Here is a 24816-nt window from a genome sequence, read left to right on the forward strand (position 1 = left end):
ACAGATGACATTTAGAAAAATAAAAACAACTATTTATTGAGATTTCACAATTTTTATTGTTATGTATGATTTGAGGACAACTATCCTTATACATTAATTATTACGCATATATATATATTTTATCACATGTATGTGTGTAATTAAACTCTGGTCACGTTCTCCATATGTTTTCACCTTATTTATTTAACGGGGCTGTCAGACTATCTGTATTGTGTCAAGATAGAGTGGGTCCGGGTCGGTTCGGACTTTTAGACATAAATATTGAGGAAATTTATAATACCATTACTATCGGATCTATTTCCAAAACCAAAATTAGACGTATACTTGTCTCGAATTTTATGAATATTTTACCCAAAACAAGGGCGTTTGCAGGGGGTGGACTGGAGGGGCTGTAGACCCAAACCAAAGAAAGGAATTTTTGCTTTCAGAAAATTTAATTTTTGACATTTTTTCACAAAAATTAAATTTAGTTGGTAGTTTGCCAATTCTTTCAATTTGTATAATTATTATTCAATAATATTTGATAATAATAACTAATTCGTAGACAACCAAGCAGTGTTAAGACCACTGGTTAGAGGAAAATAAAAAGAGAAATTTACAACTAAGAAACAAATACTTCAATATTAGAGAAGGAAATTTTGCTCATTCGGCCTATAAAAACACCCTATCGATGGAATAAGTTGATGCAGTAGGGATTAAGGATAAAACATAATTATTTTTAATAGTATAGTAGAAATTTAATTTAATTTCACCTAAAATATACATTTCAAATAACATAATTAACCAATAATAAGATAAGCTGAGAAACCCAAGAATTTTAGCTTTAGTTTAGAACTTTTATTTGATGTAAGAGACTTATATTGTGCCTCATATGGCCTTTCAAAAAAAAAAAATCTATCAATTACTTATTCTTTGATTATGACGATCCATTTTGGCTACTGAAAGTTCAATTCAAATGTTTAATGGTTATTATTATTTGTTCATAGAAATTCGCGATTATTCGTCGAAGAATACAAATATGTATAATCCACACTTAATTTATGGAAGAAAAAAATCATTGTAGTTTGCTTTTCTGATGATGGATCACATATCTGTTTTCTTCTAAGTATATAATTTAAGAAATATTATGTCATTGATTATAATATAAAATACAGTCAACATGGTCAAGGCCTATGATGTACGACGTCTTTTTTTATTTCGTTGAAAGAGATTGAATATATGATTGTACAACATTGAAATATTTATTTTTTTATTTAAAAACCTAAATAAAAACAATTCTCTAGTTATAATCAATTCAATATGCTTTTGTGTTATTTGACATTATTATTTATATGCCATTGAGAGAGAATTAATGTCAAAGTGATCTTTGAGTCATTGATGGATCTCAAAATACTATATGGTAAAATTGTATTACACATTTTTATCCTCTCCAAAATCCTTATGATAATATAATGAAAGGTCGCAGTTAACATTTGACTGTTTGAAATCAAACAATTACCTACTTTACAGATTTTCACTCACATCACAGATAGAAACTTACTTAAAAGAAACGACGCAATCTTATGGGCCTTTTTTATAAAATGGATACATTTCCAAAAAAATCTTGAAAAAACCTGATCAAATGCATTTAAATATAAAAAAGTAAATGAAATAAGCGTTCCGTCAAAACAAAAGCTAGCATGATTACTCTCAAAATTGAGTGTGCATTACATTTGTATTTTTTGACGAATAATTATTATTTTCTATACAAAAATATATTCTTATTAACACTTTGGGTGTGTGGTTAATTGCACTTGGAATAGCCTAAATTGATTTTGACAATAAAATAATGATAAATTTATAGATTTTATTTGAAAAGCCTGTTTAAGGCCAATATCAAGTTAAGGTCTTAAACTATAAATGAAATTCTTTGTTATCTTAATTCATCTCACAAAGCCTCTTAATTGACTGAAATATGTCAATGAAATATTAGGGTATATTCTAGTGATTTGTTGTTTGCGAACGTAAAGGCTCTATGAGTAGTATCTATGAAGTGAACGACAGAAGCCGGTCCCCCTAATCAGGAGCCAGCTCACTCTAAATTATGGATTTCCTGTCTTGTTATTATTTTAAAAAAATCGTCAGGATGAAGTTTGAAGCGAAAATAGGAGGATACATTTTTTGGAAGGATTGATTTCCTTAAAAAAAAGGTCATCTTGGCAAATTATGTAGCTAAGCAAAAAAAAGAAGATATATATGAAGAACCGTATGGGAGCCGAAAGACCTGGTTCTCTAAAAAAAGCAGAAGTTCCCATCAATACTGTGTTCATAAATTAAATAAAAAATTAATTGAAATTTTTGGCCTGGATTAAACTTGAATTGATCAAAAATCAATACATCTATTTTGGGGGGCCCAAAGATAGCAGAAATTAACAATACCAGGATCACATGAAATGTTCCATGAATCAGAAAAAAACATTACAACACCTGAGAAGCTAACTGCTATAATTTGATGTTGAGCCCTTTTTTCTTTATCTTTTTAGAAGAGAAAAAGATTTCTCAGAGAGATACGAGTACAATAAAGACGAAAAATGCACTTGAATGGTCACAATGACACATTGATTCTCAAGTTTCTTTTAAGACACCCATGAAAAAAAGTCATTATCTGGAAATAATTGACTTTTTCTGCATAGTCATGGAACTAAAATTACGCATGAATTACAATTTTAAATATATAGTACTTGATTTTCTTTGACCTTGACCACTACGTCACTATTCCTTTTTCACATTAATATAACCTTCCTTTGTACAACCATACATATACATTGAAGAGGACACTGGCTAGTAATAAGCAACTATGCATAGTGATGAATAAAGTTTGACCTGCCGCTATGTAAAAATAAAAGGAACCGGAAATTAAAGTGGTAATCTTGACAATTTGAAGAATGTTTCGGAGGAGAGCATCTGTAAGGGGAAGGAAATAAATACAAATACCACCTTGTATTAAGTAAGGATATATGTATATAGTTGTGAAAATCTGGAGTATTTTTTTGCACACTCATTTTTTTTTTTTTTTTTTTTTTTTTGGAGTTGCTTAGGGAAGACTGAATTTTCTTTTCCTATGCAGGTGTAATTATTAAGGGTCTTACATTTATGACATCTTGGAGGGGGTCTGAGGTATGGAATATGTTAGAGCCCACTATATTGAGAACTGATCCCTGTTTTACACATCCAAAAAACTTTTTCAATATATTTGCTCGGTTTTTTGATTTTTGTATGGAAAACAAATTTACATATTAATTTTTTTGAAAATAAATACAAAAATTAAAGTTTTTTGTCAAAACATTTGAAAAATAAAAATTTTTGGAAAAAAATTTCAAAAAACCACTGCTATTTATAAAAAATTAATTTTTTTTTCAAAGAAAATTTCAAAAAATTAATTTCATCTGATAAACTTTTTCGAAAAATATTTCAAAAATTAAATTTCAAATGATACATTTTTTGAAAAAAAACCTTGTGTAAGTGGGAACCCCTGGTGCATGAAATCTATGATAACGGAAGGATGAAAGATTTTCTAATTTGTTTGTTTTTATAACCACAAATCTCCATCTTGAGATGATTCCTACAACGTACAACATAAAGAAAGGCTTTGAAGATGGGATTTAACCGCATGGGGATATTAAATTTGATTGATGTAATGTATGTGATTACTCTTAATCCCTCCTTCCTTCTTATAAAGATTGTTTAAGATGTATATATATTATATGATAAAGTACTACCCTTGTATTTATTACAGGGGCGTCTGCAGAATTCTATTCTGAAGGGGCTTGGTTTATGGATTTTTAAATGATAAAAAAAATCCAAAAATTAAAATTGTTCGTAAAAATTCAAAAAAATAAATTATTTTGGAATAAAAAATTCAAAAAATAAATTTGAGATATTAAATATTCAAACAAATTCAATTTTTGAATTTCAAAAAAAAAAAAATTCAAAAAATCCACAGTTATTTACAAAAATTTAATTTTTTTGTAAATACATTACAAAAATTCACATTTTGAATTTTAAATTTTTTTAAATAATTTTTGAAAAATTAAATTGTTTTAAATAATTTTTGAAAAATTAAATTGTTTTAAATAATTTTTGAAAAATTAAATTGTTTTTAAACAAAATTCCAAAAATCAAAATATTTAGGAAAAAAAAATTCCAAATTTTTAAGTTGTTTTTTTCAACGCAAAATTCCTTAATTTGGGAAACGCTACAACTTCTCCAGCCTTCCACTACTGACGCTCCTGTATAAGTATATATAACTTGTCTACCTTGTAACAGACAGGCTAGTTTGTATTGAGTAGTATAATATATGGGTTAATAGAATATAATATATGTATCATATTCCTCAACCATTATCTCTCTTTATACTCAGTGTCATTTTGGATCCTCTTTATATTGTTTGCGTCGAATGACCTCGTCAGACACAACAATTGAAAATTAGAAAATGATCCTTACGCTGAAACAAATATTTCAAATGAGTTTTAAAATGAGCACATGACGTCATATTAAATAGAAAATAATCAAGGTGAAAACTTGATGTTACCAAAAATCAAAATTTAATTTTTGCAAAAAATGTAATATTTAAAATTTTCCTTGAGTCCTTGAGACTAGTCCTTAAAACACTGACGGTCCTTGGAATTTTTCATAAAAATATCGATGGTTTATTAAGCCAAATAAGATATATTAAATATGTATTAAAATTATTGCACATATCTTGCTAAAAATATTATATTTTTTTATCGAAGCATTGATTTTACCTTCTCTGAGGACTAGACTAGATGGGATCGGACTGGACTTTAATGGGTTGGATCGGGTTCCTCGGTTCTAGATAACTTCCGAGCAAACTCGCATTGTTACTCTCCGTTTTTCATCAGTACATTCATTAGTTATTACTTTATGCTTGGATGTTCTGTCCCCATTAATTAAATAATAATTGAGCAACTTTAGAAAATAAAAATAAACCTACTTTTCAGGACATATTTTATACTCCTCTGACTATACCTATGAAATGCAAATACCTAACAAAAGAATGAAGCAATCCAAGCATTACCTAAATTCAAACAAAACAAGTCACGCTCTTGATTACTTTTATGAATGGAGCTATAATAAATAATTTTAGCAACGAGTCAAAGAAACTTGTCCTACAGAATAAAAAATAAATACATACTTAAATCCAAGGTCAATTTCTTTATGATGTATGTATACCTTATATATATGTGACGTGTCAACATAGAAACAAGCTGGGATAAAAAAGAAGACTTGTTATTTTAGTGATGCGACGATTAATATGAAATCAAAGAATCGGTTATCTTTTCTGGAATCGAGAAAATAATGTTTAATTAGCGATTCCGATTTATTATTGTTTATGAGTGGTTTTTCAGTATTTATTACTTTTTGAAGTTATGAAAAAACAAATACCCAACCCCCCACCCCTCCCCAAAGAAAGTAAGGTTTGCTTTTTAATACAAATTTCAAAAATTGAAATTTTCTTTCAAAACTTTTTATATTTTTTTTTTTTTTTTTTTCCAAAAAAATTTAGTTTTTCAAAATTTGAATAAAAAAATGTGATTTTGCAACATATTAATGTTCGGTAAATGATTATTATAATTAAGGCTTTGATCTGTTTCGTGATGCTCTTCATTTAGAATGTAAAGTCTTAGAAGGGGGGAAGTTTTGAAAAAAAAAAAAAAAAAAAAAAAAAAAATTGGGAAAAAATTTCAAATAATAATTTTTTTGGAAAAAAAATTCAAAAATCCCCTATCCCACCTCCAGGGTAGCCCTTGCGGACGTCCTACATCTATTGTAAAAATAATGGATTTCTTTTTGATAAACTTATAATTACTCAACTTTGATAAAAATCTTCGGCTCTTGGCTTGATGTTGGATAGATAGATTTGTACACGTCGGAGTTTATAATTAGACATAATTATTCCTTCAAGGGTGAGTTATAGATATTTTGATATATGCGGTAGTAAATAGATTTATTCAGTCAAGGCTGTGGAATTATGTGTGTAACTATAGCCTATTCATTCATGCTTCAAAAATACTTGGTGCATTTACTTTTAGATGAGTAAACAAAATTATTATATATATTTTAGGTATGAACGAAAAATTCCAAAAATATAATTATGTTTCTTCTGTAGGTAATTTCTTATAATTTCTTCAATGTTAGCCAAAGAAATGAAATTATTTTTTGTAAGAGTACCTTGAAACTATAAAAAATAACACATTATGTAATTCAATTAGTTATATGATAAAATAACCAATTTATCATCCAAGCCTTCGTTTCTAATTTTTTTATTTATGACTATATAGGAAATCAATTGCAATTTTTCTCTAGTTATATTTATATGTAGAGGGTTATGACGTCATTATTTTCGTTGTCTTTAAATAAATTTCCAGTAACGACATAAAAATGAATATGTAACCATTAATGACGCACATTAGTTATATTTGATTGAAAAGAAGAAGAAATCACGCATAAATTATTTTCAAGATCATTTTATAATAATTTATTAGAACTAAATTTTAGCAGGTATTTTTTTATTTTCTTGGGGGCCAAGAAAGAAATTAATTTTTTAATTTGTTCGTTTCATAAAAAAAAATGTACCCTTGTTTCCTACCAGTATTGCCTCATATTTCATAGTTGAGTAATAATCAAATAAAATCAATTTCTCATTTTTTTATTGTGACAAACAATTTTTGGCTACTTTAAATGCAATTTTTGGCTCTCTTAAAGGGTTAATAAGAATAGTTTGTTGATAGAAATCAGGGGAGTCCGTAAGGAGAGGGCTAGACGGGATGTAAATCCCCCCCCTCCCAATTAAGGATTTTTTTTTATTCTTACTAGGAAATTTAACAATTGAAATTAAAAAATATATACATATTATTTGAAATTTAATTAAATTTTTCAAGCTGTTTTATTATCTGTGAATAGCTATGAATTTTGGAACTTTTTCGTAGAAAAATTTAATATTGGAATGTTTTTTTTAAGTTTATATTCAAAATTTAGTTTTATCATTTTTTGTAAACAGCTTTGAATTTTTGGAATTTTTTTTTTAAATTAAATTATTTGAAAGTAATTATGGACTTTTAAATTTTTTTTCCAAAAAATTAAGTTTTTTGTGAATAGTTTTATATGTTTTTTCTGAACCGCTATAGAATTTTTTGAGAATAGTTATAGATTTTTTCCAAAAATTTAACTTTTTGTGAATAATTATGAATTTCGAAATATTCTCCCAAAAATATTTTATACTTGAAATTTAATTTTTGATCTTTTTTTCCAAAAAAAAAAATCCTTTTTTGTAAACAGCTTTGAATTTTTGGAATTTTTTTTTTTTTTTAAATTAAATTTTTTGAGAGTAATTATGGACTTTTAAAATTTTTTTCCAAAAAATTAAATTTTTTGTGAATAGTTGTGGATAATTGATATTTATTTCCGAAAAATTTAATTATTCAATTTTTTTTTCATAAAAATTAAGTTTTTAGATTTTCTTTTTACAAAAAAATTCAAAAACCAAACCAAGGAGACTTATATCATGTTGTTGAAAAAGTAATTTCGTATTTCCCTCCCTTTTTTAACTAAGTATATCTTATTCATTATTGCTAACATCAGGGCATAAGATCAGGTATTGTAAAGTTGTGAGTATATACTACAAACCCTTTTTGGACAGTACCGCACTTGGCCAGTTCAGTTGTGAATCATTGTCCGTCGAGTATGGACGTCTCAAATGAAGAAATTAGCCCTATTTTACATTTTTATTATCTAAAAAGGAAAAACGCGTCGAAAGCGAAAAATGTGCAATGTATACGGGGTTGATACTCTTTTAGTTCGTGCTGGAAAACAGTGGTGTCAACGATTTTTTGCCACTCAGTTCTGCCCTCTACTGTGAGCAACCCGGCCGTTTGATGCTGGTAATCGAACTGTCTGGCTAGCATTGGTTAATAGGATACAACAAGACATGATCAAGACAACGCCATGACTCACACATCTTTGATGACGCGCCAGAAGCTCCGGGAGCTCGGATGGGAAGTTCGTTTCCATCTACCCTACAGTCTGGATATGGCACCAAGTGACTACCACCTGTTCCAGTATATGGCCAAAACGCTTTGGTGTACCAATTTGCCCTCAATAGAGGCATGTAAAAATTAGTAGTCCGAGTTTTTTGTAAAAAGGATCAAGGTGGTCTTCTGCGAGAAAAGGATGATGAAGTTGGATTCTTGTTGGCAACAAGTTCTCTAATATGATTGGGACATACCTGATTTAAATCGGATGATTGTAACACTTCTTAAAAAGTATTCAAATAAATAGAAAAAGTCAAAATTACTTTTCCCTAAACTATTAGGCCTTCTTTAAGTGCAATTTGCAGAGCACTCAGAAAGTTAATTGTGAATAATTTGCTGATTGAAATTAATAATAATATGTCAAAGAATACAAATATAGCTTATAATCAATTTTTAGAAAAATCATTCTATCTTGCTTGTTTGTTGACAGGCCCATATCTTCAAGAAGTAGACAAACGCAAATTATCTTTTGACTGAGGCATATATGAAATCATCTTAGAGTTACATATTGTTGTGGGTTTAGTAGGTATGACCGCCCATTTTCTTTCTATTAGTTTAAAAGGTCAGATAATGTTATTGTTGTTTTTACCTACAAAGCTTTGGTCTGTTTCACGAAGTAGAAACTTGACGACCTTGAACTAAAACCTGGTTTCTACTACTATTTCCAACTCCTTGTACTTTTAACATATTTGCAAAAAAAAAGGTACAAAAATAAATTTCATTAGCCTTGAGTTCAAATTCAAATCATCTTTTTCTTTCACAAAATATAGATTTCAACATCATGACATAAGATAAATGTAGTCTTCTAAAAGTATTTGAATGATTCTAACATCAATCTTTGAATCTTTATGTCTTTCAGTTAGTGTTGTGTCGACTTGAGGGGATTCAGGGACGTCCGCAGGGGTGGGCAGGAAGGGGTGTAGCCCCCACAAATAAATCATTTTTTTCTTTTTATTAGAAAATTTAATATATTTTTTTTTTTTTAATTTCCAAAAAAAAAAAAATTCTATGAATAGCTATGAATTTTTTTCCTAAAAAATTTTAATTTTTAGATTTTTTGGGGGAAAAAATCCAAAACCCTAGCCCCTCCCAAAATGTAATCCCGCAGATCCCCTTATGATTGAATCAAGAGATTAAAGGTGGATTCGAGTTGATTAATTAGAAAAGAGAGGAGACATAATAGTCGAACTTGCCAATTATAAATTTGAAAGCTATTTATGTAGAACGTCATCATAAAAACAATCTTAACACAAATCAAGAAAGGGAGAAAATCACAATTTTTTTTTTTTAGCCAAATATTTCATTGACATATTTGATTCAGTTATAGGCCTTGTATTTAAATTTGTCGTATGAGGTAAACTATTCAATTTTTTTGTTCATTTTAATATATTTTTATTGGTCCTGATATGGGCCCAATCAACTATAAAATCTATTAATCTCTCATTTTTTTATGTACCAATTACTTTAAGTGTTATTTGTCGTGCCTCCAAAGAGCTAACAAGAATAATTTGTTGAGAGAAATTGACGATAGTTCATCATCGAAGAATACTTTCAGTTTTGAGAAAAATCATTCTAGTTTGTTTTTGTGTTAACGGGCAGGGTATATATAAAAACTTCAAAGATCATTTCTTAGAAAATTTAGTAAAAACGTGTCGTTAGACAACATGTGAAATTCTTCCATCCCTTTGACCATTATAATTATAAATATGTTCCTCCTTCAACTATTACGAGGATACATAACTAACTCGCTAATCCTCTTCTTCCTTTGTTGTAGTCATTCGTTCCCGTTTTTAATTTGTATTCAATATGCGTTCTCCCTTTCCTGTTAATACAATAATTCGTTTTTTTCGATTTTTAATTTTTTAGTGCATTTTCGAATCGACAATCTATACATTGAAAAAAACTTTGAAACACGGGAAATCGATCTTGTTTTATAAAAAAAAAATAATCAACTAACTAGCAATAACAAACTTGCCTCCAGAGCCCAGGATTCTGGTCTAATCAAAATTAAACATAGCCTGACTTACATAACTCGAAATTCTCAACAAATTTTATTTTATATCTAATGTCTGTTTTGTCTCTGTTTTGAAGTAAATAGCCTATGCGTTTTTATTAGGGAACATTCATCGTTCAACTAAAATTTAGGAGATATTTAGCAGACTCTATGTTGCTGTTATTTTTTAAATCGACTCATAATTTTGAATCGATGCCGACATTTTTACTTCTTTTAATTTATTAGCCAGAGGCCAAAACGCTCATTTAAAATTAAATCATAAAATATTTAATGATTTAATTGACTTCTAAGCCCCTAAATTTCCCTACCTAAATAACTACTTTTTTTCTTGTTGATTTTGAGCACGAATATCCATTAATAACGCCTCCTTATAATCCATATATTTTTCTATTCCAGGAGTGAAAAATATGTCTTCACATAAGTTTAATTAAAAATGGTTCAAAGATGCTAATTCACTTCTTACAGTCATCTATATTCCTGATTGGAATCAAATGTGTTTTTGGTCAAGGTACACATGAAGGAATACCCTTTATACCATCATCATCTGATGAGACTAGGTCAGTATTCATCGTCAATGCCTCTCAAATAAGGCATACTCCAGTTATGAGCGAAGGGGCTCTCAAAACAGCCGCATTAAAATACACCTCTAACTCGCCTCAGTATTACCCTCCTGGATCATCAATCCCCTCATCATCAAAGTAAAATTTATTGTCGCTTCCAAGGAATATTAAAGGATCAGGGCTGTCAGAAGGGGGGGGGGATGCAATATTTGAAACCTTCCGACGTCCCCGAGGATATAGCATGGGTCTAAAACAAAAAATTTAACAAATTTTATGAATTACTAACCGAAGTACAAAAACTCATTTGCCCTTTTTTTTTACCTTGATTAAACTTTGTGACCCATTTTGAGAACATAAAAGTCTCCAAATCAAATATTAACAGAAACTGCTTCAGGTTTATTTATGTAAAAAAAATCATGGTTTATTCCGAATAAGATAGGTTGGCCTCTTTGAGATCTGTATATCTACTTAAGATTTTATGTTGCCTACCCTTTCAATCTTAAATTAATAGAAAATTAGGATAATTTATATATAAAAAAAAGAGGGGAAAAAACATATTTACATTGATATTTTGTTATAAAAAAACAAAATCACAAATATTAATTGACCTGGATACCAAGAGCGTATTCCAGAATTACCTGGGTTAATTTGTTACTTGCTTGTTACTAGAATTAGTTGGACTCGAGTTTCTAATTGAAAATAGATTATTTTCGGATTTTAGTCATTGCTCGTCAAAACATTTATACGCATGACTATTGTTTAACTTTGGGGAGGGCCCTTTATACCCTCTGTAAGGTCTTTAATATCAAAAATTAAAGTAAGTTAAAACTTGAACCAATGAGATATAATTTAGTAATCTATTAATGCAAACTTAAAATGTCATTTATCACTAAAAGTTTGGTTCAGTCCAGTCCAAAAAAAATTGGCTCCAGGGATCCTTCAGACCGTTAATTCCTAGGACTGACACTTTACTCACTTTGAGCAATGCTGAATCAATATAGATTGATAGCTGTGATAAAAAAGAAAATATTATTTTTTAACTCCGAATTCGATTTTCAAATTTATCTTTTTTTATGTTGGTGCAGATGTCCGCATTGTATATTTGTTTTTGAAAGATTAAAAAAGTTTGATGTCTTTTGGTGTACTCTATTTTTTACCATTGAATAATAATGAAAACAAACATCAATTTGAGGAAAAATTATTTCAAAAACTTTTGAAAGATTGCTTACTTTTCGCAAAATGTATCATTTTGCGAAAATAACTATTTTAGAAAAATAAAAAGTGTAATTTTCTCCTGAAAGATACCTTCCTTTGCCGTCTCCCCACCTTTTAAGAAACGTCCCGCTGAAATTTAAAAAAACAAACAATATTTCCGTTATTTTAATGCAGCATAGGCGTTATTTACTTATATTAGTTTGTAAACATCTCGACAGAGAGTGGCGCAATCTTGCAGCAAAATAATAGAATTTCCTGAACAATAATATTATTTAATACAAAATATGGATGTAGGTATACGAGGGTTGTTCGAAAAGTTTACGATCTGAACGTGAAGATGGCAGCATTTGTAAATAAAAGCTAATCGCATCTATTTAGCATTACTTAGTGAAGTTTATGCTATTTTGAACACGCAGTTGTCATGTAACATTCGTTTGAGTGAGTTGATATGAGTGTCATTTTTTTTTTTTTTAAGTGTAACCCTTAAATAGATTTAAACAATAGTAGACATATAAAGGCTTGTAGAGGGCGCTGTAAAAATTATTCCCAGCATGTGCCATTTTAAAAAGAAAAACAACTAGTTAAACAACAACTACAGACGCATACACCATCTTGTGGATAATATATATTTTTTTATTTGTTCATGCTTTATTTATATATATCCTTAAATAATGATTAGGATTAGTTATTTACATGCCCTAAATATATAAAGACTCGAATGTGGAATGGTTTATTTTCATAATTATTGTTTACATAATTTGCAAAAAATATGACCATCTTGAGTTTCATTAGAGCTAAATAAAGTATATTTGTGTACCAAAATGAATGGAATTGACTTGATACACTCGAGTTTATATGATTAGTTTTAAAATATATTTACATGTAATAGAAAGTTTAAGACAACATGCAGCTTGAGCACAAATTGCAAACCAGAGATAATCAATCCTATTACGCAATATGTATCATATTTGACAAAAATAAGTTATGGAATCATCTATTTGAGTAATTTGACTAATTTTGTTTTACTAAAAAAACTTCATGATTGCAATTACACATATATAATCAATAGATCATTGAACAGGGTGAAATTCAAATAAAAATACATAGGATTCAAAAGCCTTTGTACATTTTTTCTTAACTTGAATTCTGTGAGACATTCTCAGGGGTTTTGCAAGTCCTCCGTATCCACTGACACAACTGTTGACCAAGGTGACCTGCTTTTTATTTTTCATATTTCATATATGAGTTTTCGAATCCTCTTTTTGATTGTTTTGATTATTTTTTTACAAAAAAAAACTTCATACAAATAGGTATATAATCAATGAAGCAATAACTAAAGGAAAATGCATATATCTTAAGTGTGAACTTCAGTTGTTTCTTTCAAACGTATTGCCTCATCAAAAAAGTACTACAACCATGTGGTTTTTTTTTCTTCAAAAATTACGTCTCTTATTTGAGAAATATATATTTTATTAAATAGGCAATAAATTATTTTTAATTAACATATGGAGAAAGTTATTCATTTTTATAAACATATTTTTAACGCTAAAATAGTGCCTTTAAAATGTATATAATACAAATATTATTTGCAAAAGAGTATTTGGTTCTAAAAGTATAATTCAATTGCCAAAATATTTGTTTTCATTTTTATTGAGGAAGAAATCAATAGGAGGTTGTTTAATATTGATAATATTAAACTCCATTGTTTTCCTTTTTATATTCGGATTTATTTATTTTCTTTTTATACTAAATGATTCATTATCCTAGAATGTTAAACATTTCAGCATTTAACCTCAAGAAATTTATCTTAAAAAAAAATGAAATCGATGTTAGTACTGAACTAGACATCCTAGAATCAAATATTATTTTTTAAATGAAACAAAATCCTTAAGAAACGGTGGTTTTTAACCTTTACATTGCATTTTCTCATGATTACATATAAAATTATAAACACATTTTTGAAATTATGATAAAGTTTTGCGAAAATATAATCATTTTTTTGTGGATTAGGGATTTTTTTTCATATTCAAAAGTTGTCTCCAAACTATCGAATGTGCGAAAATACTCAAAACCAGAAATGATACAAAAAAAACAACAACTAATAACAGCGCCTTAATCAACCGTCAAGTACTACATCATAACTACTAATGTTTTTGCCCCAGTTCGTTAGTTTGTTTGTTAGTCACCAGGATTACGGCAAAAGTTACAGATCGCTTTAGATCGAACTTGGCAGAAAGATTAATTATGGTCACTGTAAGAGACAATTAAATTTTGAGAGGTATAAATCCAGATAACATATAATGTACAAATTCATAATCAACCATAACTAAAATTGAGATATACAACTAGAGTTGTCATATATGTAAGAGCGCGAGGAGAAGGCGGGGGAGAGAAATATAGTATTATTAAGACCCTTGTTTATAGCAGCTGCCTGTTATATGATTGGGGGGGGAGAGAAAATGAATTACTGATAGAAAGAGTAGAATATTCTACATTTAAAATAGCATGAATGTAGGTAAAAACTGGTGTCATTATATTTATATTCGCATATATTTATTTATTTATACATTATAAATCAATTTACACCAAAAATAGGCGAGAATGCTTGGTTCAGAGGGAGAAATGAACACCAGGACGACCTCTTAAATAATTAACAAAAAAGCAGAATGAGCAAAAGTAACAATGTGTCTTCCTTTTCAAATCGCTATACTTAGTTTTTTCTTTACACAGGCCCCTAGTTTATTAATAAATCAATTTCATTTCAGACAGAGGTCTTGGGCTCTACCGAGTATCAATTATAGTTCAATAATGAATTATAAAGATTTTATTAACTTGTGTTATCTGTATATAGCATTGAGGATTACTAGTGTGAAAAAAATGGATCTCAGTGTTGTGACATATAAATATTTTATACCATTTTTGATTCGAGGTCGTATTTATGCCAAATTATGTATTAATGTAATAATTGTCATGGTAATTTACTTACAAAGATGATCCTTCTACATGGAACATAATATTTTGATTGCATTCAAAATCAGATTATGCATATGTATACGTGACCATCAAAGCCATGGTTTTATCAATGGCTTATAATTGTAGAAAGATTTAACAAAGTGAAGGACAAAAATTATAATCAGAAAATGATATATATTTATTATTAGTGATATACCACGAGTGAGACTCGTCAATTAATATTCGATTTTTATTAAATAAATAAAAAATAACACTAAAAACTAGGCTTGTACACCCAAAATACGAATATTTACTTGTAACTCGTATGATAATATGATAATTCTACTCGGAGTCCAACCAGGACTTACAATTTTTTTAATAATGACAACTGATAAGGAAAAGAAAATTCATTCGTCAGATTACCAATACCAAAAAAAGGTGTCATCTAAAAAAATCATAGGATTTACATCAGTGATGATAATCTTCAAAACGTATATCTTTTATTCAGATTCAAAAAGTTTTGCGTTCAAACGAGGAATAAATTTGCTTAATCTCAGCTGCTTAAGAAAACATTAGAGAAGGAAGAACAACCTCTTTAATGACAAATTTTAAATAACTCTTTTAAAAAATATGTTTTATGACTGATGAGTTTGTTAGATTGCAAAAAGTGTGAGAGAGTACTCAGGCAATTAACATGTATAGCTCGTAATTCCTCGTAATTTAAACTTGAAAATATGAGGGCTGCAAAATCCAGCTAACGGTACATAACTAATATTAACATAAATATGTAGCTCGTGTTTTGTCCTTTAATTTCTACAAATATATACAATCAATATAAATTGTATCATTCATGTTGGCTAATGTAGGGAACAAAATGGCAAAGTAGATCATGCTTGCAAAAAGCAAGGATAATACATGCAATCGAATTCGCATGTAATCCTCCATACCAATTCGATAAAAGGTCTTCACCTTTCATAATACATATGTAATTGAAGTAATGATATTTATAATTTTTTGCTTTAACTTGAGAGTTTATTTAGGAATTGATCCATAAAAAACCATGATTAAATATATCTACAAAAAGTAATCATAACTACCTATGATTATTGAATGTTATGCAGAGAAATCACAAGTCTCGAGTTTGACTTGCGAATCGAGTCAAATAACTTTGTTAAGGAGACTCAAGTACTCGCGAGTAACATGAAACAAGTCACTACTGATTAGGACTGGAAAATGAACGGTATTTGCAGGATTGTATATAGCTCAGTGCACCGTTTTCGAAGGTGGGGGAGGAAGGCGATGGGCCAATAACTGCCATTTTTTTTAAAACACATACATTTGATCTGCTCGTATATGATAATTAGACTTACGATTTTTGAGCGATTTTTTCGTCCAAAATGAGCAAAAAAAAAGAGTACATCCAAATTATCAAAATTGAGCCATTTGTATTTAAAGAAAAATACAGTTTCATGAAGATAATTTAAAGTAATTAGCGTTATTTTATATTTATCATAGTTTAATGATACATTTTGATATATTAATTATATTATATTGACAAATTAATATTTTCTTCTGTTAATTTTTGGCTTTGATCCGAAATTGGTAGTTATAAACATACATAAAAACCATTCAACGTCCAAATTATTAGTTGGAACAAATTTGAAGGTGGCTATATCTTCAGGAGTCTTGTAAAACGGAGGCATCTCATCATCAACACCACTGATTATACACCCAACCTTTTGCATAAATGAAAGTTCAGGATTTTGTGATTTTGCCCAAAAGTATTTATCATTTATTTTAAGATTCAATAGGACTATCAACAGTCAATTTTAGGACGAATTTTCCTCCCTCTAATTGACTGTTGTCAGAATTTGGGTCTTTCACATATCCGATCACGTAATCATAACCCTGATTGTATCATATACATACATAGTTTTACTACCAAAAAGAGAGCCTAACGATAAGAGGTTTTTGCAGGTGGATTTTCCCTCGAAAAATATCATCAAATAATCATCAAAAGCTGTTCTGCAATCTAACTAGAATCCAAATTTTCTCTATTTATATCGTATCAACTTAGAAAAAAATGAGCAATTTGTAGACAAGAAGGGCAAAATGAGTTTTTTTGTGCGAGTGATAACAAATCCTAACCCTAATGATAATTTTAAATTTTAAAAAGTGTGGAGGCAATAGACCCCTTCCCACCTCTTATGAGACACTGTGCATATATATCGGTTTTTGAACTGCTAGAATCCAATATAATTTGTTAATTAGCGAGTATTAAATGTTAATAATATATAGGGATATCGAAAAATTTATACAAATATTCGGTTAAGTTATTTAGCATATATATCCTAATTTAAAAGTTATTTAATCTTTTATTATTTTACTTGAACCAAGACCGGATAATATTATTCATCTGTCTCAGTTCGAAAATTGTGAGACGATCATTTTGATTTGCAACTTTTAATTATGTTTTATTATTGAATTTCGATTAATTTCAATAAACGCTGACCTGCAACATAGCTTGGTTTTAGTTTTGTATTAAGTATTTCTAATATATCAGTCATTTTTAAGGATGTAGGCAGGTCTGTGTTTGGGCTTAAGTTTACCAAACTATTAAAAACTAAGAGTTTGTCACTTTATAATTCAGGGTTGTTTAAAAAATGTACTTTGATGGGTAGTTTCTTATTTAAAATAATGGCTAAGAAGTAAAATAATAAAAGATTAAATAACTTTTAAATTAGGATATATATGCTAAATAACTTAACCGAATATTTGTATAAATTTTTCGATATCCCTATATATTATTAACATTTAATACTCGCTAATTAACAAACTACAAAAAATATTGATTGACATCTACGTTTTATTGACTAATCAAGGCAATGAAAAACCGTTGGACAACATCCTACACCTCAGGGCCGGCCTTGACTTTTGTGGAGTTATATGTAAACGGGTTTCACGGGCCCCAATTTGAGTAGGGATAAGGATAATAACTAAAGCCAGGGACGGTTTTAGCGTCAACTGAGCCTAGGACAAAGATTAATGCGCAGAAGGGTGGTTCGTTTTTCATTTTTTTTCGAATTTCCATTACGGCTAGTGTGGAAAAGTTCTGATATGGTATAAAAATGACCTATACCAAATTGTATTCTCCTACGAGGTCATCTATAGGTCACACATCTTAATCAAATTATAAAAAAGATAAGCTCTTTATTTAGTAAATATAAGTACTAAGAAAACATTTTCAGATTGTAAATCAAATTATTTTGATAGAAATTATTTTAACCTAAAAAAGTGTTTATAAAGTTTTTTTTCTGTAATTATCTTATTGAACTAAAACAGAGAATAAAATTAGGAAGATTTGATGATTTGTGTATAGTGCGAATCATTTTTTTCCATTTTCAGAAAGAAAATATCAAAATGTGCTTATATTATTCTCTCTTTTTGTTCCATAGAGTAGCTTTAGAAAAAAAACTTCATGTATATTTTTATAGGTTAGAATATTGCTATCATAACTAATAACTTCAAAATAATGATTATTTTGCTGTATTTTAATCTTCATTGACGAAATACATAACTTTTCTCTCATTTTATACTTTGAACATGTGCTACCGAAAGATGACATTATAAGGTAATGAAACTTTCCAAAGTAGCTGTAATCAAAATTCGAAAAAAGATGCAAAACAAAATGCCCTAATGTTTAGGCCTCTTTTGTTTTTTCCTTTTTGAAAATTTGAATTTTTATTTCGAATCTTTTTTTTTTTTAGATACCAAAATGAGATGCCTTTTACAATTTTTTTTTTCTATTATGCCCTTTTTTTATTTCAAATTTTCTATATTTGAATTTTTCTTCCTTTTTTTTTTTTTTACTTTTTCAATCAAGCGCGGGGACTAATCCAGGGACGTCCGCAGGGAATGACTGGAGGGGCTGTAGCCTCCCCCCTCCAAGAAGGAACTTTTATTTTCAACTAGAAAATTTAATCTTCTAGTTTTTTTCATACAAATTTTTCCCAAAAAATTTAATTTTTCAAATTTTTTTCGCAAAAAATTTAATTTTTATACTTTCTTTCCAAACAACTTATTTTTCTGTCAATAGCTATAAATTTTTGTAATTTTTCTATATTCTATTTCCATAAAATTTAATTTTTTGTGAGCAGTTGTGGATTTTTGAAATTTTTCTTCAAAAATGTAAAATTTTGGCAACAGCTGTGGGGGCCCCAATTTTTCGAAAATAGCTATGGATTTTTTAAACTATTTTTGAAAAAAATATTTTTTTCGGAATAGCTGTTAATTTTTGAATTTTTTTTTTTAAATTTAAAATTTAATTTTTAAATTGTTTTCAGAAATTTAATTTTTCAAATTAAAAATATATATATATATATACATTATTGATTTCTTTTTTCAAAAAAAATCCAAAAATTAACCCCCCGCCCTCCCCCTGCATATAATCCTGCGAACGCCCCTCTAATAGAAGTGCTTGCTTACTGCGGTGCATACGTTACAGTGATCGAAGGCCAGCTCTGTCATACCTGAACCGATTACATAACCGGGTATAACATTGGTTTTTGATTATTACTTTTGTCTCGTTTGATTTAAATCAAAAGTCAGACTCAAGTACACATCTTTAATTCCATATATATTTTTATCTATCAATTTACTATAGCATGGAGTGTTGCAAATGTTACCAACAAGAGGAATCTAGTTCCTTTATACAAGACAAGAGAGAAATAACTAATATACCCAGTCCAAATACCATTTCTTATTCTACAACAACGAAAATATCAACAAATCCAGAACCTGTCGTGGGTAAGTTCATAACACCTCTATTGACTCTTTTCCTTGAGCCTCATTATTGTATCCACAGCAAATGATCGAGTAGACTCTGGAGCCATAAATCTTTTGCTCTTACAAGCTCTTGCACAAGCACAACAAACACAGGAAAAACCAAAAGTAAACCCTTTAGGTAATTATAATTAATATATCAAATATTCAATGGACTATAACATTTATCAAACCCCTTAATTCCTTCAGAAGAAAAAATTCAAGGCTATTATAATAAAATAATAAGTATTTTTAATTTGGATCTCGAAATCCTGAGGGAAACCATAGATTTAATTCGTAAAGCAAACACAACAGTTCTTCCTCTCATTCAAAACGTATTTTTACCACTTGTGAATCAAGCACAGTCTACGTCATCAAGTTTAAACTTGGAAAACGTCATAAGTAATCTGGGTCTAGTTCTCACATCAGCAACCTACAAAAAAGTTATATATTCCAAATTGGAAGACTTTAAGTTTTTAAACATTGGTAAGTTTAATCCAGAGATATTCTAGTTTGGAAATTAAAGACAAGAAGGAAATAAGATTGCACGTTCCATGTATAGAGTATTTCTTGGTTCAACCCATCATTTAATGCTCTTAAAACAAGTATTTAACTGATGTATATTTATATAGGACCACTCTCATTCAGGGATAGTACAAATTTCACAGTTCCTGAGAATGCGATCAGGGAAATTTCTAATATGTTGACAGCGGAATTTGATCGATCAGGTAATTATTACAGCTCATTTTTGTCAAATCTTATTAAATGCAATATTCCATTTTACATTTCAAGGTCTTGGTTTTCCTATCCGTGCCTTTTTCCTGGGCAAGGATGCGTTTCGTACACTGAAATCCAAACATAGTAGAGAAATTATTTCTAATATAATTTCCCATAAGTTATCCCACTTTATAAAAGGCTCTGATGCTATTATTGAGGTGAAACATGGAGAAATTGTATTTGATGCTCTTACTCCTCAAACAGAATTGACTAACAACTGCGAATTCGGACTTACTCTCGGAAATGCAAGAAATAGAATGATTATCCGAAGAAATACTCAATTTAAAGGTGGAGGTGAAATCACGGGAGTGCCATTTACAGAACCATGTGAGTATCTTGAAATGTACATTATAGCTCTTTCCGTTCATTTGTTCTGTTTTAAATATTTCCGTTCAGACGCTCAATTACTAATTTCTTGCCGTTCAATTTTTCATAACGAAATGACGAACATGCGATCAATTTTAAGGCTAATTGATTTACCTATCAAAAATACTTTTTCCCTCACAATATGCCACTTTTGAAATCTGTACCATCGATGAAATCACTTTATAATTATTCTTAGTGAAATATACAGTTTCTTCTTCCCTTTACTGAATTAATCTTGTTAATTCAATTATAAGGCTGAATTCATGAAGGTTGAGTTGTTAATAAAAAAATATTCATGGCAACCCCAGCACCTCTAGCGGGCAAATATTTGGGTATCTTACTAAAGTGGATCATGTGGTCAACGTTTCACAGATTGGCTTTAGTTTTGGTCCTGGTCTTTGAAGAAAAAATACAAAAAGAGCTAAGATATGAACGGCTAAATGATAGCAGTTCAAAGATGTTTCCCATTAATTGTTTAACTTTTGTACGCTGTGTTACTCAAAAATGAACGGAAAGTATGAAAAGTCCTCATTTACTGCTCAATATCCAAGATTGCATTATAGATATTGATAGGCATCCTATTTTGAATATATTCTATTTACTATTTCAGTTCGTCTATCTTTGATCACTGGAGGAGTAGTGGACTTAAATTTGGATTTAAATGCACGTGTTCATGCTCGCGTTGGTAAAAGATTATTTGGTAAATGTTTTGGCAAAATGAGGAAGAACTTGCCTCTCCGATCCGTATCTAGGGGTAAAGCCCAAATAGGAGTACAATTTCATGCATCTCACGTTCGAATTGAACGTCGTAGATTTCAAGGCAAGCCTTTAAATTTGGAATATGATGAATTCTTAGCTTTTACCAAGGGTCAAAAATATGCCTCTCATCAAACACATCAGACCTACAAATCCGTTATGGAGAAGATACGGGCAAAAGAAGAAGAGGAGAATATTCCTCACTTGGTGTTCAAGTTAAACATTCGTTTACAAGCTCAAATCCTCCGATGGCATGTCAATAGCATCTATGTGAATAATTGCAATGTGAAGTTCTTTGGAGTTAAAGTTTTTTCTTTCTGTAGTTTCATCAAAAGGAAAACACAGTCCATTATTGAAGGCTTTGGAAGGAGGACTTTCAATATTCATTCCCCAAAGATTTTGCGGCGTATAGAGAAATTATTTGCTGAAAGGATCGGTAATGAGATTGCTATTCCTTTACTATTGGTTGATGAAAATACCAAAATAGTTCAGTCCCTCCTTGTTAAGGCTATTACCATTGCAAGTCTTAAAGCAGAGCTTGGCCGGGATATTGGTGAATTAGCGGGTCAACTGACTACTCCAGAAGTACCTACTTATGGCGGTTAGTACGGAGTCTACAATTACTATTCAACGTGCATTTATCATAATATTCATTCAGACTTATTTATCATTATGCTATTATCTCATTAATTATAAAAATAAATAATCACATTCTATAGAAGTTAAATTTTTTTGAATAACTATTCTTTCATATATAATTATTGGAGGTTGAACTATCAGTCTGAGACAGGGGGGGGGGGACAAACTACTGACCGCATGTGACTCTGTACTTACTCTTTTGTTACCCCCCAAAAAGACTCTATGAAGGTTACAAATAGAGTTGTAAACCTTTTGTATTTTTTAGTGCGTTATTGATAGTTGTAAAAAATATGACTTAAAATGAGTGCGATACTGTTTATAGTTGATGACGTAAAATTATTTTCCAAAACTGTAACCATTATTATTTCATTCTTGAGGAGAGAACATGTAAGTATGAAGAGCGTGTGCTTGTGAGTGACGACGAGTAAGATTGATGATTTGTTGGGAAAGTTACAAGTAAGGATGTAAAAATTGTCAAAATCCTCGTGAGCATACATTTAAAAAAAGTATTTACATAGTCTGCAAAACATTAGTGTTTATGCCTATTTTGAACATTCAAGCGTATTAGTGAGCAAGGTATATTTTTTTAATAGTTTATAGTGTCAGTTATTGTTATTTATCAATGTTGCCAACAAATACCTTTCTTTTTTATGTACAGTCATGAAGATGTAGACAATTTTACATCTCCAGTTATAAGATGGGAGCGTCTACAGAGGGTTATAGGCTTGTTATAGGCTTCATATTGGAATTAAATAATTTCAGAAAAATTGTAATCTATGAATTTCACAGCCCTTATTTTATTATATAGGTATATGTTTGACTATTTTGATGTAATAAATAGTTTTTTCTTATAACTTTTAAACTTGTTGATTATTTTAACTCCTCAGTTCTTCTACTCCATTTGTAGCAGGCGCAATTCAGCCTTCTCTAACAGATTTCTAGTATTATATGATGGCTTAACAATAGCTAATTCGAGTCCAACAAACCAACATTCAGAACACTAATAAGAAATAAGACAAGTAGACAATTCACAACTGTCAATAAAGAACATAGAAGTTATGGATGATATGAAGATAACACTTTTTTCTTTTTATAATTAGTTTTTTTACAAATTAAGTTTTTTATTTAACATCAATTATAAAAATGTGCTTTTTAAAATGAGGCCCCCTAAAAATTACAATTTCCTCAATGCAACCCTTTCACTGGAAAAGATGGTCCATTCCTGATGTGATATATTTCAAAACAACCTTTTTAGTTTTTTCGATTTTGATAAATTTTGGATATAATATCGTATTCGAATCACTATTAACCAGTGCTTAAGTTGAAAGAGGGTGGAGGAATGCCATCCTCCTCCCAACAATGAAAATTAAAATGCACATTAATCAATTGTATTTTCAAAATGGTAATACATGTTGATAAAAACATTACAAGATTCGAAAAATAAATTATGTATTAAGTTATCTTGAATTCAGTTTATACAAAATGTGTATTTATCAAAAAAATGACATATCTATTTGGAAACTAATTATTATTGCATAATTTTTCAATTGCTCTATGTTATAGCTAAAACGAAAGAATATACATCATATCACAAATTAAAAAGATTTGCCGTTTAACTATTAATTTTCTTATAAAATATTCAATAAAAATAGTAATATAAGGTTGTCTGAAAAATGTTCCGAAATTAAATATAATTAAGTCGATCATTTGTCTAATTGTAATAAGTAAATAATATTTTAGAGGCATGAAGATTAACTCTAATTTAAATATACTTTATATTCTATTTATTACATTTGAAGTAATTTAATCCACAAATTTACATTTAATTTCAGAAATTTCCCCACAACCTTTTTTAATGATTATTCATTAAATATTCCATAAGAAAATTTAAAGTTAAAGTAACAAAAATGCTATCAAAATTGACCTTTTTTTTACAGTAAATCTTTTTAAGTATTAATATAAGATTTTTTCTTTAGTTGTAGCAATAATTTAAAGGAATTGAAAGAAATATATACAAAATAAAATATTAGCTTCTTTATATGATCCTTCATTTTACATAATTTTTGTATGATTAGACATATTTTCTAGGAACTGGATTCAAAATAATTTTATAATTGATTTATTTTTCGAATAGTGGAATGTTTTTTATCAATTGTTATTACTTTTAATTTTCATTTATATAGTTATGACTTATTTCACATCAAAATATGACTCGGAATCGTACCTATACTCTCAAAACGTGATCTTTAATAAAGGTTCTAAAGTCCAAACATATAGCGGTTGAAGGTTTTTATGTTTATTTTAGTGTTCTAAGGCTTTAATAAGAATAAGAATTGAGGAGTTCAGTCAGTGGATGTTCCAAGATCTACATTTTGTTGCATAGTGTTATATACGCTTCAAATGAATTCCTTTGGTTTCACAACAAATGAATAATTGAGAAGAAACCAAAGTCTTTAAAATGAGATAGTTTTTTATCTTTTAATTGCATTTTCACAGGATTAAATGATCTCACATGAAATATTAATCTGTTTTTGAAGCTAAAAAATTCAAATTTAAAGTCTGAAATACCAGATTCGATTTGAAAGAAGTAATTACATAAATGTGATGAGTGCGTCAGGTATTACAA

General features: G+C 29.1%; 1 protein-coding gene across 2 annotated transcripts in view; it reads left to right on the forward strand.

Moving 5' to 3' along the window:
* LOC121116028 (uncharacterized) overlaps window positions 1–22278 on the forward strand; it is a 32296-nt gene extending 10018 nt beyond the window's left edge. The window contains exons 2-8 of one of the 2 annotated variants that reach the window (XM_040710224.2): window positions 10501–10802; window positions 19495–19637; window positions 19696–19794; window positions 19863–20138; window positions 20285–20380; window positions 20445–20756; window positions 21406–22278. In XM_040710224.2, the coding sequence (XP_040566158.1) occupies window positions 10549–10802; window positions 19495–19637; window positions 19696–19794; window positions 19863–20138; window positions 20285–20380; window positions 20445–20756; window positions 21406–22157 (1932 nt within the window). In that variant the 5' untranslated portion in view covers window positions 10501–10548 and the 3' untranslated portion in view covers window positions 22158–22278. The remainder of the gene's footprint in view (window positions 1–10500; window positions 10803–19494; window positions 19638–19695; window positions 19795–19862; window positions 20139–20284; window positions 20381–20444; window positions 20757–21405) is intronic. The other variant, XM_040710225.2, reaches the window with a different exon arrangement.
* The last annotated feature ends 2538 nt before the right edge of the window (window positions 22279–24816 follow it).

This window comes from Lepeophtheirus salmonis, chromosome 4 (genome assembly GCF_016086655.4).
Source record: "Lepeophtheirus salmonis chromosome 4, UVic_Lsal_1.4, whole genome shotgun sequence".
NCBI lineage: Eukaryota > Metazoa > Arthropoda > Copepoda > Siphonostomatoida > Caligidae > Lepeophtheirus > Lepeophtheirus salmonis.